Source organism: Metarhizium brunneum, chromosome 5 (genome assembly GCF_013426205.1).
Source record: "Metarhizium brunneum chromosome 5, complete sequence".
Taxonomy (NCBI): domain Eukaryota; kingdom Fungi; phylum Ascomycota; class Sordariomycetes; order Hypocreales; family Clavicipitaceae; genus Metarhizium; species Metarhizium brunneum.
Genome location: NC_089426.1, coordinates 282555 through 303002, shown reverse-complemented (window position 1 = coordinate 303002; position 20448 = coordinate 282555). Strand labels below are relative to the sequence as shown.

The following is a 20448-nucleotide window of genomic DNA, read 5'->3' as shown; positions in this document are numbered from 1 at the left end:
ACTCAACATTAGTATAAATTTATGATTTCCAGAAATGTGACAGAGTTTATCTCGGGAAATTCTTGGCTTCCAAGGTGATGCTTGTGCGTGCATTACGGTCCAAGAATGGGTCACTTTTATCTTCACTCCCCAACCACCCGCATACATTCAGGAGGTTCGGCTAGCATTTTGTATCCTACAACTGCTGAGAATCTGATGCACAAACAGGTCCACACCAGTGCGTGGTCGCAAGGCCATGTCACTGCCATGTCCGTTGTCGTCGATGGGTCGAGACCATAATGCATCTCGTCTGTAGCCCTCGCCAGTGCCTTGCAACTGAGCGGAATACATGTCTCCTTTTTCTCGCAGCTTTTGTATAACCTCGTAGGTCAGCCGTGTATATTCCTAGCTTGACTGCTGAAGTGGGTTCGCGATGCTAGGTCTGGCTGCTTTGTTACTTGTCATGACGGTCACGTTACTGTCTCCAGCCTTTAGTAGGGATTGTAGCCGAATTGCCTATCCCGATATCATCCCTGCTATCCTGCTATATCCCATATAGTATATATCGGATATCGGATAAAGCCATCGCCCTAATCTGATTTGCCGCCCGCAACAGACTGGCTAGGTCTAGTAGATTGAATGAAACCTTTCCACAAGCCCTCATCTAAAGCCCTTGCCACATAACGTAATATAGACCCGCAAAGCTGTAATGAAGAGGCATGTCTACTACAATCTTAAAACTACGAGTCATTGGTGATACCCGCAGCATTGTAAAAAGCAAAGACTTGCCCCATTCTGAGGTACTGCACATATTATCTGATATTATGCCCTGACTACGGAGTACCTCGGTACCTATGCGTGGCTAAAAGTGGGGGCAATTATACCAGGGGACCAGACTCCACATCGTCTTGCATGCACGACGCTCGGGAGGTGGGGGTGGGTGTCCTAAGAAGGTGCGGTTAAAACCGGACAGTCGTGGACCTTGGGTCTATGTATCAATATCTAGATTTATTAACCCCTTGTGACTAGCTTCCTTATAAGCCACTACCGGTAGGGATGCAGGTTCACTTTAATTGTGCGCTAATGCAAAAATTTAATTGGATAAGCTGCACGGAAACTGTCCGATCTGATCAGATTCTAAGCTGTGCCGAATATGAAGGCTGGTCAACCACTCAACCACCCGCATTAATTTAGATGGTCGGGGAGTAAAGATGAAAGAACTCAAGACTTTAAATCAGATAATAGGACGGAATATACAAGAATACATAATGTCAGTTTTCTGCATAATAGTACCACCGTATTTCTAACACCTTGTTACACGGAAATCGCAGGTTACACAAGGGCTACGGTCACAAGACCTAGGGCAAAGTCCCTCACCGACTTCTTGTATAAATAGACGGCTTTGGTCCCTCAAGGCCTTGAGGAAAACCAAGGACCTTTGATACCAAAGACTGTTATTAGTTGAATTGAGCTAAATTGCTCCAAGCCCTCTTTCCGAGCCCTTGTCACACACCTACATAAGACTATAATCATGTAAATACAGGGATTAGTAACCGATTAAAAGCTTGATGCTAAAAGTCGCCTGTGTTTCTCAGTGTTTTATACTATAAAAAAAGTTCCAATAAAAATCCAAGTTACAAAGAGCTATATTTATTACTAATGTTACTCGAGCTCATGAGCTCCTGGCCGTGGCATTGTGCATCCTGTCAACTTGGCTCTGTATATGTCAGCCTACAGGTTCGCATCTCACCATTCCCGATGGTTTCGGGTCAGGTCGAAAACAGAAGACGAGCCAAATAAGTCCTTGGTAGAACTCGCGAGACCACTATCCCTGGACGACCTGTTGCGCACCATGTTGGTTTTGATGTCGCTTCCGCGTATCTTCAGGGGAGATGCTTTATACATTCCACAAAATCCCCATGTCGACTAATATATCGTCATGCATTTAATGTGAGAGAAACATTACGCATGCATGGTTCTTAACGCTGCGCCGGATACCTTGAACCCTGCTCTCCGGGATCTGTTAAAAATGTCTGGTTGGCCTTTCTCGGTGCGATCAAACTCTCCTCCTACATCTACAGGGGTACCTACCTTGTAGGCAGTTAGTGGCGTAAGAAATAGATACATGCATTTTTACATTGATTAAACCAACCCTCTATAAAAATCCCGAGCCCTGCTGCGCCGTCGTGGCATGGCAACCTCCCAAGCAGCCATATCCGAGCGTGGCGCAACATATGTAGGGCTTAGCATGCAAGAAGTGACCAGCAATTCCCGCATAGCTTCAACTTCAGAGCTCGCCAAGAGCTCCTGGAGACAGCCCCCCCAGTAACCTTGCAACTATTCCTCCCCAGAAGTGGCCCAACTCGTAATCTCACAGCATCCGACAGGGGCAGAGGGCATCGTTGCAACAGACACCCGGACAAAGGCACCCAAGACAGCACAACCAACAGTTTCTCAGCCCCCACAGAAGAAGAGGATGACACAGAAATACCCACCCTGACTTTTCATCTAGGAGCTGAGATTTATGAAGACGAAAAAGGAGAGACTCGACATACGCGCAAAAGCTCCCAGAAGCTACGCAGAAGCAACAACAGCCGATACTCGGAAGTTCACCTCGGAACACAGACTATATATCGTCAATAAGTTCCAGAATACCCTTATGTAATAATGGAATCAATTTATCCACGCAAGGGAACCCTTAACACCACAAGCCAGGCTCACCCCAGCTCCAAGCGCACTCACGGAGAAAAACAAACCTACGCCGCCGGTAACGCCAGGACTAGAAAGTCGGTGAGCTTCGCTAACATCACGAAAAATACCTCAAGTCAGGCACCAGAGCATGTCCACCTACACCCTCTCCGCCGCCAAAGCACAACTATCGCGGATCGCACCGATCGCGGGCTCCTCTCCGCTTAATAAAGAGTGGTTCCTCCTTCCTGAAGAAAGGTCTACAGATCCGCCTCGCACTAAAGGATGAGCTTGCTATTGCATCCTAGGACGTTCAAGATATTAAGATAACAAATATAGGATAGGTATTTATTACCTAAAGTGAGAAGATCCAGGAGCTTAGCCTTGAGAAGCAGAATAAATAGGGCTTATATATTAACCTGGATATTGCAGAGAAGTAAATCTCATGACACACTTACCTGATGAAGAACTTCCTAGGACGGCACTATTCTGGATTTTAAGACCATTATATTCAAAGGAAACTTCAGCCCAAACGCGGCAAAAGCCAGAACAATAGCACGTCTCATAAAAGCCTAACGGGGCACGAAGACACGACCAAACCTACACTGGTAGTTCCCTCCCTGACACCACTAAAGTGCAACTTCTGCCTTCTAAGGCAAGGAAGCTACCTATTTGGAACTTACTGAACCAAGGCAACTCTCTTGATACACTCACTGCCAGAACTTTCACCACTAAAACTCTATGTCGCTATAAAACTCTGCCTGCGCTATGGTGTCAAGGATGACTTGCATAGCACTGACAGCTATGATAATAAGCTCAAGTGCGTTAACTGCTACGGCGCACACGAAGCCAACTACCAGAGCTGCTTCTCCTGCTCACAGAAACTCCGCGTTAGCTTCCAGAAACTTTCAGAGACCAGCCACTCTACGCTAGGTAACTAGGATAAGAGAACTCTAAAAAGAAGAATAATACACAGCTGATTGATAGTAACTGACTGCCCCTAGCCAAAGAAGAGGGCGATAAACACGACCGCCTCTAACAGGAGGATAAAATGCGCGGTCCTAAGATGATTCACATAATAGAAATAGACCCAGTAAATAACGTAAATCACGAGGAGAAAGGAGGAGATGTATTCAGAGATAGAGGAAGAGGGGGACGATAAAGAAGAAGCAGAGAAGAAGAGATAAAAGAAGACCTACCTCCACCAATACAGTCTCGCTCACCAGGCACTAACGCAACACAGCGCCAACACACCACGACTAAACACCACACCTATAACACTAGAATAAATGGACTGGGAATAATCACCAAGCACGGGCCTGTGACTAGTACCAGCATGACCAGGAACTCGTCAATACCTTGCCATTAAGAAGCAGTATTAACCTTGACCCTGAATCAACGACATTGAACCACCTAGCGAAGCTATCGCCCAGGAAGAAATTAAAGTATACATCACCAGACAAACCTCAACCTCACACTCACCCCGCAGCAGCCCTTCACTAGCAACCAGAAGGCAAGACCAGTATCCAGCAAAATACGACAAATCTCCACACGCGGGCGTCAACGAAAGCCCTTCCAGTCCGAAAACCGGCCAGGACTACGCTGAAAATCTCAACCATATCGTGCCTCGGCATCGTTTTGCTATGTGTAAAGTGGAAAGACCCACGCGTCAACCAAGCATGGGCTACGCGGTCCCGACTCATGACGCGGTACCTAAGCTACTGATTAGCGAGCTCCCTTCTCTGCATAATGCATTGTCCCATATTTGTCTCAAGTATTGCCTGATAAATGACCTGTTTAGTTTAATCCACTAGATTACCTTGCGTCTTGGGCGCTTAGATCAAAAAATTTGGCAAAAACGTTTGGTATATAAGACCGTAGGTCCAAAGCTCATCATGGACAAACTACCAATCCAACCATCCTTCACTACTTGATCATTCTCACAATTCAATTTATTCATCAACAGTCTACCGAGTCAATATGAAGTATACTCAGCTTATCTTTGCCACTTTTGCCACTCTGGCCCTGGCAGCGCCTCAGAGCGACTTCATGCCGGGAGACGTTATGGTACGCGAATCCTGACTACTGACAAACATGCATGCTTCTTGCTGTTTGTTTTATCTCGATGTCGATGTTAGGAAAGGAGCTAATTTTGCCCCCAACTCTAGACGGTCAAGCAGGTTGTGAAAGACGCCGATGGCGGCGTCAGTTGCACCGAAGCAAATGTAACAGAACCTCCAACGCCCTCTACTAAAATTTACAGTGGCTGATACGATAGTCGAACCAGAATGAACTATCCTGCTCTTCCACTCGAGATGTAAGCCATTGCACACTGATTTGCTAAGCGTTCTGGATAAAGCCAGGTCACTAACTTGACCACAATATAGACTAACGATGGCCTTACTCCTCTCTGCGAGGTCAAGGGGGTGAGCACAAGTCCTCCCTGTACCTGACGAGCTTGTGAAGGAAATATAGCTGGTTGCTAATCGTGTCTGGTCTGAATAGTGCACCTGCACCAAGGGCTTCCGGGATTTCGCGGCAAGTTCCTTCCATCCGGAATCTCGTACTATATCTCTAACAAGTCGATCGATTATAGCAACATTATACGTGCAAATACCTGTCCTAAAAAGCGACCGGACTACTCTCCGGTGGGATATTTGCGCCCAACGCCTGATGCTTTATCCCGGACGTGACGGATGGACTGGAGGCAAATTATCTTTCTCGTGGAATGGCAAATAGGATTAACATCTGGTATTTTGTCCTTTCTCATATGCCAGACTCTAAATTGTCCAACACAATGAACGAGTCGGTTAGTTATATCAGTAGCTACCAACATACAAAAAAGATTTTTTTTTCTTCTAGCGTTTTATGCCATGAACCCTTTTTAACATTTTGAGACTGTTCACATGTTTTGGTTGGTATATCGTGCAACACCCACGTATTGTTGTACCGTGATACAGAGCCGTTGACAATAACGTAACAGACGGGTGTTATTGAATCTAATTTTGACATAGCTCAGGTAGTGAAAGTATACCAGTGTGGAATGGCGGCTGCGACGCTTCAATGTTGCGCCTTGACCAACCGCGACAAGGCCACTCGCCGTGAGTGCTGAACCTCGCTTATTAATGACTAGATGGAATTATGTAGTAATGCTAAAAGTGCTTGTTTTAGATAAATTCAAGCTATATAGTTGTCTCGCGTGTAAAAAAGCTATAGGGTTACTACTTGATGCCCAGCTTGACCGCCGGGCTCGCCAGCGATGCATCAAGAGACGAGTTCACACGGACTGTCGATTTAGCTTTCATTTTCCAAGCAGCGAGTCACCACTTCGTCCGCCGAGCCCCGGAGCACCGGAATCAACGGTTGTCCTTTGACGCCCCAAGACATATGTCAGGGCAATGAGAACATGGAGTCGCTGCAGGACCAAGAACATCTCCCCTGCTTTATATCACACCGTGTCAGCAGTTATGGAAATGACGGCGAGCGCTGTGTTGGTAACTGGGCGAGTTACGAATTTTGGGTTTCTGAAAGATATCCACGATGCGGTGGGCATGTACTTTGGAAAGCATGTGCTACACGGAAATGACCTATTGTCTCACGGTTACACAAGGGCTACGATCAAGGGACCTAGGGTAAAGTCCCTTACCGACTTCTTGTATGTAAAGACACCGGTCTTTGGCCACCGAGGCCCTGAGGAAAACCAGGGACCTTTGATACCAAAGACTGTTATTAGATGAATTGAGCTATTGACTCCAAGCCCTCTATAGAGCCCTTGTCACAGCATGCATTCGATAATGATGATCTCAAAATCATAACGATTGTCATGCTTCTAGGTGGAAGCTACAGACCCCTAGGCGATACCGCAAACCTGACTCTTGCTAAGCCAGATATGAGAAAAACAGATATGTACACTGTGAATTATTTACTCCTAATTACAGTATAGCTTCTCGTCAGTTCCTGTGGTGAAGCTGCGACGATGTATTTCGGGGCAGCTCGTCAAATAGCACATGCCCTGCAAGAAGCTTCTGTCAAATGTAACTCGGCTGATTTCTTCACTCGCAAAAGACTGTGGACCAGTATCCGCACATGGGATCTAGATGATGTACAACTTGCTCTTTTTAATTTGAGCGCGGCCCTCTATTGACTGCTGATTTTCGCAACCCCCCGGTATACCTGGTCTAGTTGTCTTCCTTTTAGGGTAGGGCCCAACGGGACCCGAAATATCCGTGGCCAAGACATTGCTACAATTCAATGAGAAATGTTTCTCCAGTTGGTACAATAACTGTTTAATGATGTGTGTAAAGAATAAAAAAACTTAGCAAACGATATGACGGGCGGAGCGTCTTTCATCTCGAGGTGTCATTGCCTCACCACCAATCACAACCCTTGCACGGTATTTCAGGCTCTGCCGCCACGATAGAGATGGAATTAAAAAAAGAACAAGGAGTAAAGCCATGTCCAATTACGTTACAGCTAGTTATTTTCTTGCATGCCTGATGGTTCAGCATCAGAGACCTTGATGGCTTCCAAACCATCAAGGTAGGCCGGGAACGGTAAAGTGTCGTGCAAGTCTAAAAATGAGAACAACAGGATGAACATGGCCGGCTCATAAGGGTTCTCTTCAATGTAAAGACATGACAAAGAGCCATTTAATAAGAGGCCCCTACCTCAATCAATGAGCGGGTGAGCGTGTCCTTGAATTCTTGTCTGCTTGACCTCCTACGCTAGTTCAAAAGCCCAAAGAATTTACAAATAATTCACAACAGCCCCCTAATCGGTCCTGTATTGAATTTGGACTCACCAATGGCGGATACAGAGGTCTTTGATGTCATCATCGTGGGCGCCGGGCCATGCGGACTCGCGACCGCCGCCCGCCTCCGCGAGCATACGCCAGCGGCCCTCTTCACTGATGAGGAGCATCGCAGATTTCACTGGATCGGCAAGTATGGCAACAAGGTCAGCTTGAAGCATGTCCGGAGTGGAAAGACGTCTTCGCCACGGGGCAAGACACGGCCAGAATACAAGATGATGGTTCTTGACGGCACCGACGACAAGTGGCTAGGCCGTTGGAATGAGCTCTTTGGGCTGTACGATATTTCCCATTTGAGGAGCCCAATGTTGTGGCATGTTGATCCTCTTGATCGCGATTCCTTGCTAGCTCACGCGTACTCGGAGAACCGGGAAAACGAGCTGGTTGAGATTCGCAACTGCGTAGGCAAGGAGATTAGCAAGCATGCCAAGAAGAAGGCGGGAAGTCGGCACTGCGGCACAAAGTAAGTGACTTTTTTTTTAAACAAAAAAACCTGGGAGGAAAACGGCTGTTTTGTATAGGAAACTGACAAGCTGAAAAGACAGGAAGCTCGAATTGCCATTAATCTGCGCGAGAGAAACGACTATTATACCCCTTCGCGGTCGTTGTTTTGCGATCATTGTGAGCATGTTGCCACGAGATATTGTCTGGACAGCAGTATAATCAGAAAGGACATGTTGGTAGATGTTGACTATGGTATTGTACGAGGAGTGTCGATTGAAGACCGGAGTCTGTTTACAGTTACGACCTCTTCCGGCCGCTTTTACTCCAAGACGGTGGTTCTTGGCGTGGGCGCTGCCAACAAGCCTGACATTCCCAGAATGCCATCTATGCCCAAGGACATGCAGAATCTCCGCCAAGCTTGCCACAGCATGCAAATCAAGACGTTTCCCGACCCCATTGTTCAGCAAAGAATCGCGGCTGGCCAACGAACCAACGTTCTTGTGGTAGGGGGCGGGCTGACATCTGCTCAGCTCTCCGACCTTGCTATTCGCAGGGGCGTAACCAAAGTATGGCATATGATGCGCGGACCATGCCGCGTGAAGCATTTCGATGTCGACCTCGAGTGGATGGGCAAGTACAAGAATACGGAGCAAGCGCGGTTTTGGCTTGCCGACTCGGACGAAGAGAGATTGGAGATTATCAAGGAGGCAAGGGGTGGTGGCAGCATCACACCTCTTTTCCACAAGCGCCTACGGAAGCATGTCGCGTCGGGACGACTCGAACTCTTTGAGCGAACATGTCTGCTCGATACAACGTTTGTGCAAGGTGAAAATGGTGCCGGCGGGATGTGGACGGTCGCAACGGATCCGCCCGTGGCCGATATGCCATCTTTCGACTATATCTATTTTGCTACCGGGATCCAGACCGACGTCTCCAAATTGCCTTATTTGAAGACGATGCGGGACAAGTACCCAATCGACAGCTACGGGGGCTTCCCTTGCATCAATGACGATTTAATGTGGAACAACGACGTCCCCTTGTTCCTCCTGGGAAGACTGTCGGCGCTGAAACTGGGACCGGCTGCTCCCAATATCGGTGGCGCGAAGCTGGGGGCCGAACGAGTGGCCTGGGCCATTGAAGCCACAATCAGACCTTCGGGGTGGGAAGAAGGGGAAGAGGAGCAAGAAGAGAAGAATGGCGGCATGGCAGGCTATCTTTCAGGCCATGGGAATATGTATAGCGCTCTTGCGACGGAAGCCAGCGAACAGTCGTGAGGAGCCATGAGGATGATGACGAAAAGCAGACATGTCATGTTACTATAAAGGGAAATAATATAGTTTCTGGCCGATCAACCGAGACAAAATCGCAGTCGTGTTTGGTTGTCCTAGTTCTAGCGACAGAACGAGCCGTTGCATGGCAGATCACAGATCGACTGTAACACCACAACCAGCTAACCACCCTTTTGTTCTAGAATGTCCCCATGGTGCATGGGAAAAATGGGGAATTATTTGCTAAACTGCCTGATGTGGCAATCGGCGTCAGCCAAGTTGCATCGCCACACAATCCGTCGTGCCTTGAATCCCGCGCCCTATGACGTTATTCAGTTGCCGTTTATCCGGCGGCGACGAAACTCACAGTTATAAGCACCATGGCACTCATTTGATGTCAAAGCATACGCATTATGGGAAATATGCCCAAGTTTAACAGCCATAAATATTGAGTTGTCCTTTGATCACTTGTCGACATGGTCTCGGAGCACGTTCTCAAACTTGTTGGGCAAACCGACACGGTAACCTCAATCTGGGCAAAGGACCCTTCCAGGCCTCCGAGCGACATCATCAAGCAGCTTTATGGGCACCTTGAAAGAGACCGTAACTGCGATGGAAGCAAGCATCGACAACCTGCTTCGCCAGAAGCACAAGACGCAGCCCTGAAGTGCGGCAACTGGGGACCAACCAAGCCAAGCCCTCTCTTCTTGCAAGCATTCGCAGATGCTCTGAACTGCTTGGGCCCCGATCCGCTCTCCGGAGTTGTGTCGCCGCCATTGATGGGGTCGCATGGCACCGTACCGCTTACCGTCATAGCTCCTGTAGCAGACATTATTAGGCACTGCTCGAACCTCATCGCCCGGGCTGAGAGAGAAGTCTTCTTCATCACATGTGCTTGGTCGCCCTCCATCGCCCAGCGACTGATCCGAAGCGCCTTCATGGAGCTGTCGAGACGATCAGTCGCTCGAGGGCAGCGGGTGACTGTCAACCTCATGTACGACAGCGCAGGGCCGTCAAACATACCCGACTCACACCACAGAGTGAAACCGGAGAGCTACACATCCAAATCCGTACAGCTTCCCGGCCCAAACGAGATTCCCAATGTCGACCTCGAGGTTACGAGTCTACACACCCTGCCGTTGGGGACACAACATGCCAAATTTTGCGTCGTGGATCGCAAGATTGCCGCAGTCATGAGCAACAACATGCAGGACAATGATAACCTCGAAATGATGGTGCACGTAGAGGGTCCGATTGTTGATAGCATCCTCGACACAGCCATCATTACGTGGTACAAGAGTCTCAACTCGCCGCTGCCGCCGCATCATCAAGCCTCGGCATCCGCGGGCGGGCTGCCGACCAAGGACCACCAAGATCTGTATCTCGAGCGCTCACCGGGCAAGACGGCAAGCGACGTCGCGCTTGCCGGAGAGGCGCAGACGCAGCTCGCAAAACACACGCCAGAGGAACCGCACTACGACCAGGATATCGCGGGTGAAGTTGTGCGAATCCAGAGCAGCTACTCGGTCCAGGCTGACGAGACTCGCCTACAAGCCGTCAACAGACAGCTAAACATCCCTGTCAAGGCGCCAATTGCCCCGACGGGCCCGGAGATAGCTGACGGCGACGAGATGACACCATACATGGCATCTACCGGCGCGCCGGGCCCCGTGCCCATGGCCATGGTGTCGCGCCCTCCGTATGGATGCTTCGACTCCAGCAACGGCTACGTCCCACAAAACGAGGCATGGCTGTCTCTTATCCGCAACGCGCGGGAGACGGTATTTATCCAGACGCCGGATCTCAATGCGGAGCCGCTGCTTCACGAACTGAGGGCGGCTCTCGGGCGCGGGGTCCAAGTCACGTACTACGTGTGCTTTGGGTACAACGACTTTGGGGAGATGATTCCGGGCCAGGGAGGCACCAATGATCAAGTGTCCAAGTCGCTGGTCGACTCGTTGCCGCCAGAGGGTCCGGAGCGAGCCCTGCTGAGGGTGTACAATTACGTGGGAAAGGACCAGGACCACCCCATCCACCACAGCTTCAAGGCACGCTCATGCCATGTCAAGCTGCTGATTGCCGACGGCAGGGTCGGCATTCAGGGCAGCGGCAATCAGGACACGCAGTCGTGGTTCCATAGCCAAGAGGTCAACATCATGGTGGACAGCCGGGATGTGTGTGGTGAGTGGATGAGGGGAATCGACAGGAACCAGAACACAAACGTGTTTGGCAGGGTCGCAGACGATGGCATCTGGAGAGACAAGGACGGGCTCCCGGGCAAGGGGTACATGGGCAACCCTGGAAAGGTCCAAGGGCTCGTCAAAGGTGTTGTTGGCATGGTGGCCAAGATGGAAGGGCTGGGTGGGTTTTAGCAGGGGAGAGTTGGTCTTGTTTACTCTGCTGCGTTGCCAGCGCCTTTTGTATATACAATGTACGGAGTCAGGCCGTCTCTAATCGACACCAGAGGTTACTGAGTAAAAGGCAATGATGGCTGCTGCCCCACGAAAAATTGGCTACATGGCGTTGAGGAATCTCGCAACCGTACGTGGCGTCACAGACAAAAACAGTGTCCTGATGCGAGGCGCTGGGGTAAATGGAGATGTCAAAGCAGGTACCATGATTCCAAGGTATAGTTCCGGGCAGTATAGTAGGGCTGGCACCTTTTGCGCCCGCACAACATGGCCGCGCCCGAGTAATCCACCGAACGATCAGGGGCTGGGTGCGTCCGGCGCTGGTATTGGTGTTGTTGGTGCGCGATTCATGCCCCAGTCGCACAAAAAACGCCACATGTAGTCTGGTGTGTTGGCATAATCCTGTGCAAGTTGACAGCCTCCAGTCTACGGCCCACCAGACTTCCGGTTCCCCGGTTCTGAGGATTGTTGGGGATGATTCGAGACGGCGGGAGATCCTTCCCAGGTTTGTTCCAGTTTCCAGCTTAGCATGAACAATCTGCGGGATATATGCTTTGGCGTCTTCTCCACCATATACAAGTAAGCCATTATACCTTGGGTTATACGAATGCAGTTTGGTGTACGGAGTATATAACCTGCTTTGTCTTACCCAACAGTCAGCCGAGACTCCCCTCTGGCCAGACGATAGTAAGCTCGATAGTAAGACTGCGCCCGGCGGGTTCTGCCAGGGCCAGTATGGATGACAAGAGAAGGCCCAATTGCAACACATACAGTGTCGCGTCAGATTAACTCTCTTTATGCGAGTGGAGTTGGAGCGTGCATACACATCGTACCACCCCCCTGGCTGGAGTTGCTTACCATCTGTCGACGACTTGGCCTTGCAACCAACGAGTTGCATCTTGAACGCTCTTTGGCTCACTTATTAAAATACCTGACCGCTTGATGTTACGCGGCCAGGCTCATATTATGCTCCGATGCTACTCCCTTTCTCTCTTTTTGCTGCCCGTCACTCCGCCCCATGTAACGCGGTGGCCCGAAGCAATCCCAAGTTGCCGACGACGATACCAGACAACGCAGCATAGTGCAGAATGGATGCCGCAAAGCGTCGATCCGAGAGGCTGGCCTGTGACCGGTGCCACGGGCAGAAGCTCCGCTGTACCAGAGCCTCGGGCCATAGCAAGGCATGCCAACGATGCGTCAAGGCGGGCGAGAAATGCACCTACAGCCCTCCGCTGCGTCTTGGTCGTCCTATTAATAAGACATCGCAGACGCACACGCAGCCGCATAATGAGAATAGCCCGGGGAGCCAGTCGTCGTTGACGTCGGCATCCGAGCCGACCCATGGTTCTGTTGATCACTTCGATGTCTCCTTGGCTTCCCACACGTCACCATCCATGTCCGGCATGGAGGGCCTTGACAGGCGCATCACCGACTTACTTTACCCAGATCTGCAAAGCAGTATGTAACCGTAGCATATCCCCCTCCTCATCGCCTCGTACATGGTTACAGCGAGGAGCTAACATGTTCAAAAAGCAGCCCCCAACAGCTCTCCCGTCTCATCAACCGTCGTAGTTTCGTCAGGATGCGACTCGGCGACGCTGGCGACGCCCTGCCACGAAGCAGACATGTTTGACGATGCCTTTCTTGACAGCGGTTTCTTCTCCAGCGATTTTGGGCAATTAAAGGAGACTACAGTTGGCGACAGCAGCGTGGTCGACCAGAGTCAACAACCACAACCATTCACTCACTGCAACCTCGATGACTTGGTCGTATATCCCGCCAGCAATCCCAGGTCTTCGCCCAATCCGGCCCAGCTAAGCAGCGGCAGTAGCTCTACACAAATACACCTGTTACGCCTCCTTAGCAGGCTGCAAGACACTCCGTTGTTGTGCCTGATAGAAGAACCCGGCGGCTTCGCCCAGGCCATCGAAGAGACGGCCAAGGTTTCGAATATCCTCCTCGACATTATAGAAAGCCTCATCGGCCCCATGCTAGCGTCGCCGTCTACCGACGCACAATGCGGGTGCAAAAAGACAATGTACACGTGCTCACACGCGGCCGCCCAGGTCAAAGATGCCGCCAATACAAACATCACCGTGTTTCTCACCATTGTCACATGCTACGTGCAGATCCTGCAAAACATCCAGGCCCTGTCCACGAGGCTCTGCGAGATAGTCAGGTCCAACGACCCGGAGAGGACGCTGCGCAATCTGGCATGCATACAGATCGGCTCGTGTGGCACTTCGCTCGCGACCCCGGCCATCCAGGCCTCCATGATTGCCCAGCTGCTGTCCCAGCTGCTGCGAGAAATCCAGAGGAAGGTTGCGCAGCTGAGCTGCGTGACCATGGGGTATCCCCTGCATATGCAAATTCGCCGAGGGCCCGGCAGCTCCTCCTTTACAGACATCATCAGCCATGTGAATAGCGACATTGTGAATATAGACGCCCAAGTAAACAGCGAGCTAAGTGATATATTACAAAATTGCTAAACTGTATTAATAGTTGTTAGCTAATATGCAACACGTTGCTAGCTTTATACTTGAGAATATAATGTTAATCTCTAGACATGCTATAGTTTGGGAGATGCGCTGGCTATCGTATACCGGCAATGTGTATGTCAATACTTGAGCCAAGACCGGCTCGCGGATAATCGGCTGGCGAAGCGAGGCAATGCTAGCTGGATGGGACTACCGAGGTTCAGACTCAGGCGACAGCGGGGCGTTTATATTGAATTGACCTCTTGAATACAGGGAGGCTGAGTGGTTACTCTGGAATCTCCATCGTATGTAACCTTGCATCGTCGTATTACAGCACTTGAGTTATACCAAGGTTCATAAAACACCTTACTATTCCCGGCTTCAGAGGCGTTATTCACAATTTTGCCAAGACGGATGACTACGAGCAAAATTTGGCGAGATAGTCACAGTCGTGTGCATTGTACCAATGCCGGAAAAGCTACGTACTATATGCAGAGAAGGTAGGACGCCACCCCATATTCTATAGGTGTATCTATATTTAGAATAAGCCTCCATGCCCGATGCTGCATAGTAAATACCATTTTAAATACCATTCTATGGAATACAATATACGTGACAACTTGCTCTCTGTACACTATATTGATCAATGCTCATAGTCTCGAGCCACCTGCACAATACATTCAACTTCATGTCTTTAACCTGCTAGAGAGATTAATGTCTCCCCATGTCCGGCTGGCGAGATTGCAACCGTTTCCACAACAGCCCACTACGAGCCGGACTCATCGCGGCTGACCAGCCTCCACCATCTTACCCGTGGCATGAGAATGGTCCTATAAATGTGGAGTGTGTCCTTCAGATGCGCTCCAAAAGCACGTAAATAAAGGAACAAAACACTTCCTCGTCCCTGTGGTCTCGCAAGAATGACTCCCTCGTGCCATGTACCCATTTAGATAGCAGCACGGCGGCCTGTTCGGCGGACACGTCGGGCGCGGCGACGCTGACTGCCTTGAGGAAATACCCAGAGCACACGGCCATGAGCCAATCCACAACCGTCTTGGCATATTGCTCACTCGCACGCCCGTGAGGGTCCGACTGTTTTGCACGCTCGAGGCCTTCGACGGCGGGGTGCAGGACGCCCTCTTCGAAAACATCGTGAAGCCTCCACGCATCTGCCAGTTCCTGCACCACGCCCTTGACATCGTCCAGCGTTCTGTCATGGGTGGGAATCTGGAATGCCCGAGCGACGCCGAGCGGCAACTCTCCGACGCGGACCATGTCCGCCATGGCCCTGCGGCAGGAATCCACCAAGCCGGCGTAATTCTCTTTGCCCAGCGATGACTGGCTCACAAAGGACATTGCCAGCGTCCCACCGCTCCGCAGCTCGCCGGCGCGAAGCCGAAGAAAGCGACAAAGGTCCCTGCGGGACTGTCTCTGCAGGAGGCGTTTCCTCTCCGAGTCTGGCGCGCCATCAAGGTCCGGCGGCATGTGCTCCAAGTGGTGAAGGCAGGCTAGCGAGAAGGCCAGGTCGACCGATTCCGCAGGCACCACGTCTTGGTAGAAGCTTCGTGGAATCATGGAGAGGAAAATTGCCTTGGGCGCAGACGTCTTGTCCAGAGCGTCGATCCATCCCGACATGGTGCGAGACAGGGTGGTGAAGTCATTCTCTGGACGATCACAGAGCAGGAGCTGAACTGTCGAGCCAGTCATTGACTGCAACACTTGTTCCAACGGCCGGATGCTTTTGTTCTGTTAGTGCGCGATACGGGACGTGGTGCGGCTGTGATGCGTACGAATTGTTCCCGTGGGCGGACCCATACTCGATGACGGTTAATGGCTCGTCATCAGGCGTCTTTTTGTTGAGGGTAGCCTGATGTGCCGCTTTCTCAAGAAGAGGCAACGCCTTGAGCATCGCCTCGTGCTGCAGGGCCGCGTTGGAACTGTATTGGCCCATTCCCTGCATGGGAACATTGTTCATGTCACGCGCGAGGGACGCCATGGCGACACAATAAAGGCGCGGTGCGGATGTAGTACTTGTCGTCTGGTGGTTTCTAAACTACGAGTTCTGATACAATGGTGCTTCAATGTTTTCATATATGTAGTCCACAACGCCGATGCTTGTAGAGTTCGGCGACTTTGGGTGCCGAGTGAGACAATCTGTTGCACAATTGAAGACTGTGACAACCACGAATACAAGACTCCAATGAAAATTGAAGAGACTCGTCGCAGAAAGAATACCGTGCTCAACTTCCTTTATAAGGCCTACTGAAAATCCGGCATGTTGTCGTGGCATCACGGATGAACTGGCTCTAACCCTAACCCTGTATTTATACGACGAACAGAAAATAGATGTAAATGTAGGACAAAAACGCCGGAACACAAGAGTCACTGCGCCCTTCAAGATACCGCCCGTCTCTGCACCTCGACACTGTACGAGTTTGATCGCAACTGCTGGGCGATGCGAAACATTGTGCTCTCATCTTGGCCCCGGACATACTGAAATGTGAAATGCCTGAGAAGCGTCACCAGAGTGAGATGCATCTCTTGCATGGCAAAGTGCTTTCCAATACACACTCGACTTCCTGCCGAAAAGGGCCAATATGGAATACTGCCGTCATTGCCTTGACTATAAATGTCGAGCCATCTTTCCGGAACGTACTCGTCAGGCCGGTCCGCAAAGACGTCCTGTAAATGCGCTGCCTGGGTATTAGGAAACACGGTAGTCCCCCGGGGAATCCGGTATCCGAGAACTTGTTCATCCTTGGGAGCTTCCCTCGGACTTCCATTCGGCTGCCCTGGCACCAGGCGCATGGCTTCATCAATGCAGGCCTGTAGGTACGTCATTCCCGCTTGTGAGTAGCCACAGTCTGTAGGTCTACTTCTGTCTCCAGGCGAATACCACTCGTCCACTTCCTCGAGAACTCGATGCATAGCCTCGGGATGCTTGAGCAGCATGATGAGGGTAAACAATTCGGCATTTGCCGTTGTTTCACTGCCGGCCGTCAACATGACCACGCTCTCATCTTGCACGTCCGTAGTGTTGAAGTCGGATCCGGGCGAATCGTCCGACACCTCGACAAGCTTTTGCAGTAGATCCTGTGTCGTCGTCTCGCGGAATGTCCGCCGGCGATTGTCGACAATGTCATAGGTGAAGCTGCTAACGTAGGGGTCTCTGGTGGGGAGCAAGGGAATCTTGCGAATCCAGGGAATTAGTTGCATGAGACCGGCGATCTTCAAGCCCTTTTTGAGACTTGATGGCAGCGGATGACTCCCATTCTCGACAACGTGGAAACTTTGGCCAAAGGTGGTGACGCCGATGATGTCAATGGCCAGAGCATGAATAAACTGTTGCACGTCGACGACGGCAAAATCACCGGTCGCGCCATCACACGTCTTGCCCATTACATCTACGGCGACCTCGACGCAGCCCAACATCAGAGGCTCCATGCTGCGGATGTACTTGATGCCAAACATGGAAGACACCATGCGCTTCCGCTTCGAGTAGGGCTTCTTGTCGGTAAAAGCGAGCAGCGTAGGACGCTCCGGGTCTTGGCGGAAATTTCCATAAATAGCCCGAGATTTCATCCAGTCCTCCGTATGTATGATTCGCTTAATCTCCGTCGTGTCGGAGACGGAAACCATCCCGGGTGCAAGAACTACAATGGGGCCATGTTTCTCGTGGAGTCTTTGCGCAAAATCGTGACTTGGGCGAGATTAGATCCAGGCGAGTAACTATTCATGGTGGCTAAAAACATACCTGCTTCCATTAATTGTTGCAATGGCCAGTGGCCATGAGCTTATCTTGTTGATGAGTGGTCCGGGGATCGAGAACACCGGTGTCAGGATGTTTTGGATCAACTGTTGGCGAACCCAGGGTTCAGCACCGCAATCAATGTACACACTAGGCCTTGGCTTACCTTGGCGAGTTTGGGTGCAAAAATGAGAACAGCCAATGTCACAAGAACTAGGCTCTTGACACTGAGGTCATTGGCTAGCCATGGCGAGGCAAGGAGGTGAGTGGGAGCGCTGAGGATGGGCTGAGAGGTATTCGGGGTCATTGTTGCACCACTTCCAACAATTGCAACTTTGTCTTGGATTCAAGTATTAGAAAGTATTGCAGTACGATATTTTCTTCTTTATTTAATCCGGCGCCCTCGGGAATATGTCTTTGCCGAGTGGCGTTCCTGATGGGCGTTGTGAGTACCGGCGACTTATCATGATCATGTTAGGATACAGTCGCCGATAACCACCGAATGACGCCTTCAAGATTGGCCAACCGGCAAGTGTGAATTGTAAGCTGTATAGTTCCACTTTCGAGTTACCGTAGGGCCATGTCATACGATCTACACCACCCAATCCTGTTTCACTCTACTTGTACATGTAAATGGATTTGGTCTGGCAGAATGACAGCAAGCCCTCCATCCCATATTCCACCCCAAGTCCGCTCTTCTTGTGGCCGCCAAAAGGCACACAAGGATCCGGTTGAGGAGGACCGTTGATGAAGACATTGCCCACATCAAGTTGCTTAGCAATGCGTGCAGTTAAGCCCAAGTCTTTGCCCCAGACAGTAGCGGACAGGCCCGTCTCCACGGCATTAGCAGCTTTCACGGCTTCTTCCATGGTAGAATACCCGTGGCAAGTGACGACAGGCCCTAAATCGTCCGTATTAGTAGACCTCATAGCTGGCGTGGAGACGATAAATAATAGGTTGCACGCACCGAATGTCTCCTCTTGGACGAGTCGAGAGCTAGGCGAAGGATTCACAATGATGGCAGGGTGGACGTACATGGCACCCTCATCGCATGCGACCGAGCCACCGATTGCAAACTTCTCGCCGCTCGCCTCCGCATCGGCAAGACATGTCCTTATCTTCTCAAAGTGAGGCTTGTTCTGCAGTGGCCCGATTTTGGAGCGCCATTCCATTGCCGCTTCGGCGCTCACCGTCGCAAGCTCCTGTACGAACTCTTCAAATATGTCTTGATGGATGTAGAGTCGTCGAGGGGCGATACAGACCTGGCCTGCGTTGAACCACAGACTTCCAGCCAGTTGGTCACAGGTGCTCTTGATGTCCACGTCTGGAAGGATAATGGCAGCATTATTGCCGGCTCTATACCGCCATTCATTCGTGTTAGCGATTGCGCACATTCCTCAGCCGGGAGAACTCGATTTGCCTACGTCTCAAGCGTTACACGCTTCATCTCGGGTGCGGCATCTCTTAAAATCTGTCTGCCGGTATTTGTAGACCCGGTAAAAGAGATTTTGACGATGCCAGGATGTTTGACTAGTAGAGACCCAAGATTGTTGTCTCCATTCAGAACCTGCATTACGGATGGTGGGAAGATTTGTTGGGCTAGTTCTACCAGTTTGAGGCATGTATACGGGGCGAATGGCCTATGGACGAATTAGCAAAGAGTCCAATTCGCTCGGCAGTTTCTGTGCTCATACGATGGTTTTAAAATAACACAGTTTCCCGTTGCTACAGCTGGTGCAAGCTTTCCGATGGCTGCGAATGTGTCAATACAATGTTACCATCTGCGTAAGATTTTCGCTACCAGCCTCATACCAATCATCAGTGGAACTAAAATAAACCAGGACCAGTTAGTGTTACAAAGTTGTATCAGATTTCGTGAATAAGAGTGGCTAGATCGTACAATTCCACGGGCATATAGCAGCTACCAAGCCGAGAGGCTCATGGGTGACAATGGTCACTTTTTTATCGTCCTCAATCCTCTCCTCTGGAATCTTGTACTTGGCTGTTGCAATTAGCAGGGAATTTTAAAGAATACGATGAACGGGAAGTGACCAACAAGGATATCGGAGCCACTGCGCAGCCCAATAGACCTCTACAGCCGCATTTTCAGCCTGTTTTGTGAAGCTAGTGTTAAGAAGGCATCAATTTGTAATACGGTGGTTTGTTCTTACCGTTCGCCCAGTCTCTGCAGCCAGAAGAGTACAGAACTCTTGTCCATGAGAAAGATACAGATCTGCAAACTTTTCTAGCAACTTGGTCCTTGTTTCGTAGGATTCCCCGGCCCATGCTGGGAAAGCTTTCTGCGCTGCAGCAACGCTATCCTCGACGTCGCTTGCAATAGCCGCTGGGCATGCTGGGAGAGAGGCTGCGGTACGGGGCGTTGTGGTATTCTCGGAGCCTCGCAGCTCGCCGGCCACAATGTTGTAGAAAGCAGAAAGGTCCATTGATGATACCGGGTAATGATGGCAACCTCTGATGGCAAATGGTGAAATCCGGTGAGCCAACTTGTAGGATTTTAATTAATGTTCGGCGACTTTTGGGCAGTGAGCCCGGCGAATCTGTAGTTTGTGTTGGTGGGACCAGAAACAGATACAGCTTTTTATCCAAGAGTCAAAGTTGAACA

General features: G+C 50.5%; 7 protein-coding genes across 7 annotated transcripts; 4 read left to right on the top strand and 3 right to left on the bottom strand.

Annotated features, from left to right (window-relative positions):
* Positions 1-4647: 4647 nt before the first annotated feature.
* G6M90_00g081690 (uncharacterized protein) lies at positions 4648-5406 on the top strand (the record flags this gene model as incomplete). The annotated part of the gene is made up of 5 exons (XM_066131182.1): positions 4648-4734; positions 4836-4892; positions 4946-4984; positions 5055-5093; positions 5173-5406. 5 exons carry the CDS (start codon positions 4648-4650, stop codon positions 5404-5406), a joined length of 456 nt encoding a protein of 151 aa, XP_065987321.1.
* Positions 5407-7470: 2064 nt separating this feature from the next.
* On the top strand, positions 7471-9195 carry G6M90_00g081680 (uncharacterized protein; the record flags this gene model as incomplete). Its single annotated transcript, XM_014687919.1, has 2 exons — positions 7471-7940; positions 8019-9195. The coding sequence occupies 2 exons, from the start codon at positions 7471-7473 to the stop codon at positions 9193-9195; spliced, it is 1647 nt and encodes a 548-aa protein (XP_014543405.1).
* A 470-nt stretch (positions 9196-9665) lies between these two features.
* G6M90_00g081670 (uncharacterized protein) lies at positions 9666-11561 on the top strand (the record flags this gene model as incomplete). Its single annotated transcript, XM_014687918.1, has 1 exon — positions 9666-11561. One exon carries the CDS (start codon positions 9666-9668, stop codon positions 11559-11561), a length of 1896 nt encoding a protein of 631 aa, XP_014543404.1.
* A 1127-nt stretch (positions 11562-12688) lies between these two features.
* Positions 12689-14089, top strand: G6M90_00g081660 (uncharacterized protein; the record flags this gene model as incomplete). The annotated part of the gene is made up of 2 exons (XM_014687917.1): positions 12689-13058; positions 13137-14089. The coding sequence occupies 2 exons, from the start codon at positions 12689-12691 to the stop codon at positions 14087-14089; spliced, it is 1323 nt and encodes a 440-aa protein (XP_014543403.1).
* An 840-nt stretch (positions 14090-14929) lies between these two features.
* On the bottom strand, positions 14930-16073 carry FUS9 (Methyltransferase FUS9; the record flags this gene model as incomplete). The annotated part of the gene is made up of 2 exons (XM_014687916.1): positions 14930-15815; positions 15868-16073. 2 exons carry the CDS (start codon positions 16071-16073, stop codon positions 14930-14932), a joined length of 1092 nt encoding a protein of 363 aa, XP_014543402.1.
* A 398-nt stretch (positions 16074-16471) lies between these two features.
* Positions 16472-18132, bottom strand: FUS8 (Cytochrome P450 monooxygenase FUS8; the record flags this gene model as incomplete). The annotated part of the gene is made up of 3 exons (XM_014687915.1): positions 16472-17777; positions 17832-17932; positions 17992-18132. The coding sequence occupies 3 exons, from the start codon at positions 18130-18132 to the stop codon at positions 16472-16474; spliced, it is 1548 nt and encodes a 515-aa protein (XP_014543401.1).
* Positions 18133-18442: 310 nt separating this feature from the next.
* On the bottom strand, positions 18443-20269 carry G6M90_00g081630 (uncharacterized protein; the record flags this gene model as incomplete). Its single annotated transcript, XM_066131181.1, has 8 exons — positions 18443-18726; positions 18793-19181; positions 19250-19465; positions 19520-19577; positions 19638-19652; positions 19726-19827; positions 19882-19936; positions 19997-20269. The coding sequence occupies 8 exons, from the start codon at positions 20267-20269 to the stop codon at positions 18443-18445; spliced, it is 1392 nt and encodes a 463-aa protein (XP_065987296.1).
* Positions 20270-20448: the final 179 nt, after the last annotated feature.